The sequence below is a fragment of the Morone saxatilis genome, unplaced genomic scaffold (assembly GCF_004916995.1).
Source record: "Morone saxatilis isolate NCDOM2014 unplaced genomic scaffold, NCSU_SB_2.0 Contig9, whole genome shotgun sequence".
Lineage (NCBI taxonomy): Eukaryota > Metazoa > Chordata > Actinopteri > Moronidae > Morone > Morone saxatilis.
Window position 1 is genome coordinate 14537338 of NW_023340268.1, and position 2361 is coordinate 14539698.

General features: G+C 42.4%; 1 protein-coding gene across 2 annotated transcripts in view; it reads left to right on the forward strand.

Annotated features, from left to right (window-relative positions):
- rftn1a (raftlin, lipid raft linker 1a) overlaps positions 1 to 2361 on the forward strand; it is a 22555-nt gene that overhangs the window by 8067 nt on the left and 12127 nt on the right. For both annotated transcript variants that reach the window (XM_035681542.1, XM_035681543.1), the window contains one exon: positions 473 to 624. In XM_035681542.1, coding sequence (XP_035537435.1) covers positions 477 to 624 — 148 coding nt within the window. In that variant the 5' untranslated portion in view covers positions 473 to 476. The remainder of the gene's footprint in view (positions 1 to 472; positions 625 to 2361) is intronic.

Consider the following 2361-nt stretch of genomic DNA (forward strand, 5'->3'; position numbering starts at 1 on the left):
CTCTCCTCTCTCCTCTCCTCATCTATCTAGTCTCATGTCACTTTGCTTGACAGGGCAGGAAATCAGTCTCATTTCTGCTTTAATTCGTTCTGATCAAACATGTCGCTCCCAATCAGCCCTATTTGATTAGGAGATGCCCATATCACAGCCCACCATGCAGGTAATTGCTGACACTTTCATATGTATTATTGTTGTGTGTGTGTGTTGGTTGTGCGTGGTGGTGAAAGAGCGAAAGAAGGAAGAGTTAGAGACACAAAATTGTATAATACACACATTATTTCCCGGCAGCTCGAGCTTACATGAGCCAATAGCGTTTAGACTCGCGTGTGACTATCACACACACTCTGTTGGAAGTGCTAATGTGTTCTGTATATTTAGAAACTCTATCAATTCCATGTCTCCTACTTGAGTCTTTGTTAACACCCTCCTCTGTTTTCTCTTTTCATCTCCCATCTACTCTCCTCTATCACAGAGATATGGGGTGTAGGCTTCCTAAGTTGCGGAAGGCAGAAGAGAGGCGAAGCCCGGGCAATATCTACTCCACCCTTCGACGGCCTCAGGTGGAGACTAAAGTGGGCGTGTCCTACACATACCACTTCCTGGATTTCCTGTTGGGGAAAGAAGGTATGGTTAAGATTGTCCATGTGCTGTCAATCATTTTCTTATAACAGTTGTTCCGTGAGTCCTTAATGTTGTACATATCTCCAAGTTTTTTCTTTTTGGGCCGGCTCGTGAAACCTAGTGAGACGTGTACTTCATGTGACTTGACTTGACCTCTCCCACACTTGCATACTTGAAATAGTCATGTGTTACTTGTTTGTTCATGTACCACTTCTCTATCAAAGATGGACAAAAAATAATGATGGCGACCAACTGTAGCAATTTAGTTTAAATTCAAACATTTAGTGTATTTCAGCTATTTTAGTTTTAAGGCTCACATCATTACTATATGATCTATTGTCAACAGTGCATCAACCTCATACACTAAGCTGTACACTACCTCTCCAGCACTGAACAGCAGACAGAAAGGTTTGCAACTAGCTGGTAAACATAAGGTATCATTTAGCAGCCTGATAGCTAGATCCTTTCTTTCAGAAGTTTGGTGGGGAGAAACCAAAAACAGAGCTAAAGGAGAGTATGAATATTAGACTTACATTTGTGTTGGTAAAGTGGTACAGTGAAACCAACTATTTTATGCTAGAAATCCCACAATGCAGTGCTTCTTTGCTCCTAAGATGACAGTAGAGTACCTTACTGATTGCCTACTATGTAGCGATACCAGATACAGCTCAAATGAAAATAACAAACCTTGGCCATCGAATGCAGCAGGGAGTCTTCATTCAGTTCTGATTCACATTCATTCACATCCAAGTTCCACTCAGGAGGTGAGAACGGGCTCCAAGGAATGTGTCTTCACATTTGGTCGTAATTCAAAGTAATTATTTTTACTGAGCACCCAAGTTTTCTGCTCTGCTCTGCTTTGTCATCCTGAACCCTGACTACAGTGTTTGTGTGTGTTCCACCCATAAAATAGCCACAGTTGCTATTCCAACTTATAACCACTTAAATGAAATGTTTAGGTCAGCAGCTTTGCGTAACTGTTTTTCTTACATACTGTAAGTATCTTGAGGGCAAAAAGTGGCTTATAAGCTGAAGTTGTGTCTTCTGTTGCAAGGAGTTCAAAGAGTTCCATAATTCTCAGATTCAGCTATATTGTGCACGCTGTAGCCATGCCCTGCAACTTCCTACTGCTTCTCACAATGACAATATACTAAAGCTGGTGTGTGTTTGTGTCTGTCTTGGGAACCGTTTGCGTGTATCTGTTTGTGAATATGAAAAATGGTGTGTCTGATAACGTGTGTGGGTGTGTGTTTGTTTCTGTGTGTGTGCGCGTGCTCGCAGCGTCTTGAGAACGTTTGATGAGAATCCTCTAGAGGCGTCTGGTTTCTAAAAATACTAATTCTGCCATTGTGTTGGTGTGGACTGCGAAGAGATAGAAGGGAGGGACGGAGCGAGGGAAAAGTGAGGCGAGGAAGAAAAACAGATAATGTTAAAGCTGACATAAAAAAAAAAAAAACAACCCTCTTTTTCCTTATGGCTTAATGTTTCTACAAGCCTGCACTGTGCACTCCATCACCCAACAAGCTGAAGCAGGTGCAAGTAGCTCACTGAAGTCCTTTTTTTTTTTTTAGAGGAGTTTCCAATGCAACACTGTAACAGACAGCAGGCAGAATGCCACAGCCAAGTGGCAATGGTCTGGTTGCCAGTCGGCTTCATTTTCAGCCAGCTCTGTTATGTTTGGCAAATGAGTTAGGCTGTAGTGTTAGCTGAGAGAGATCTGGCAACGCGAAACCGTGGTGG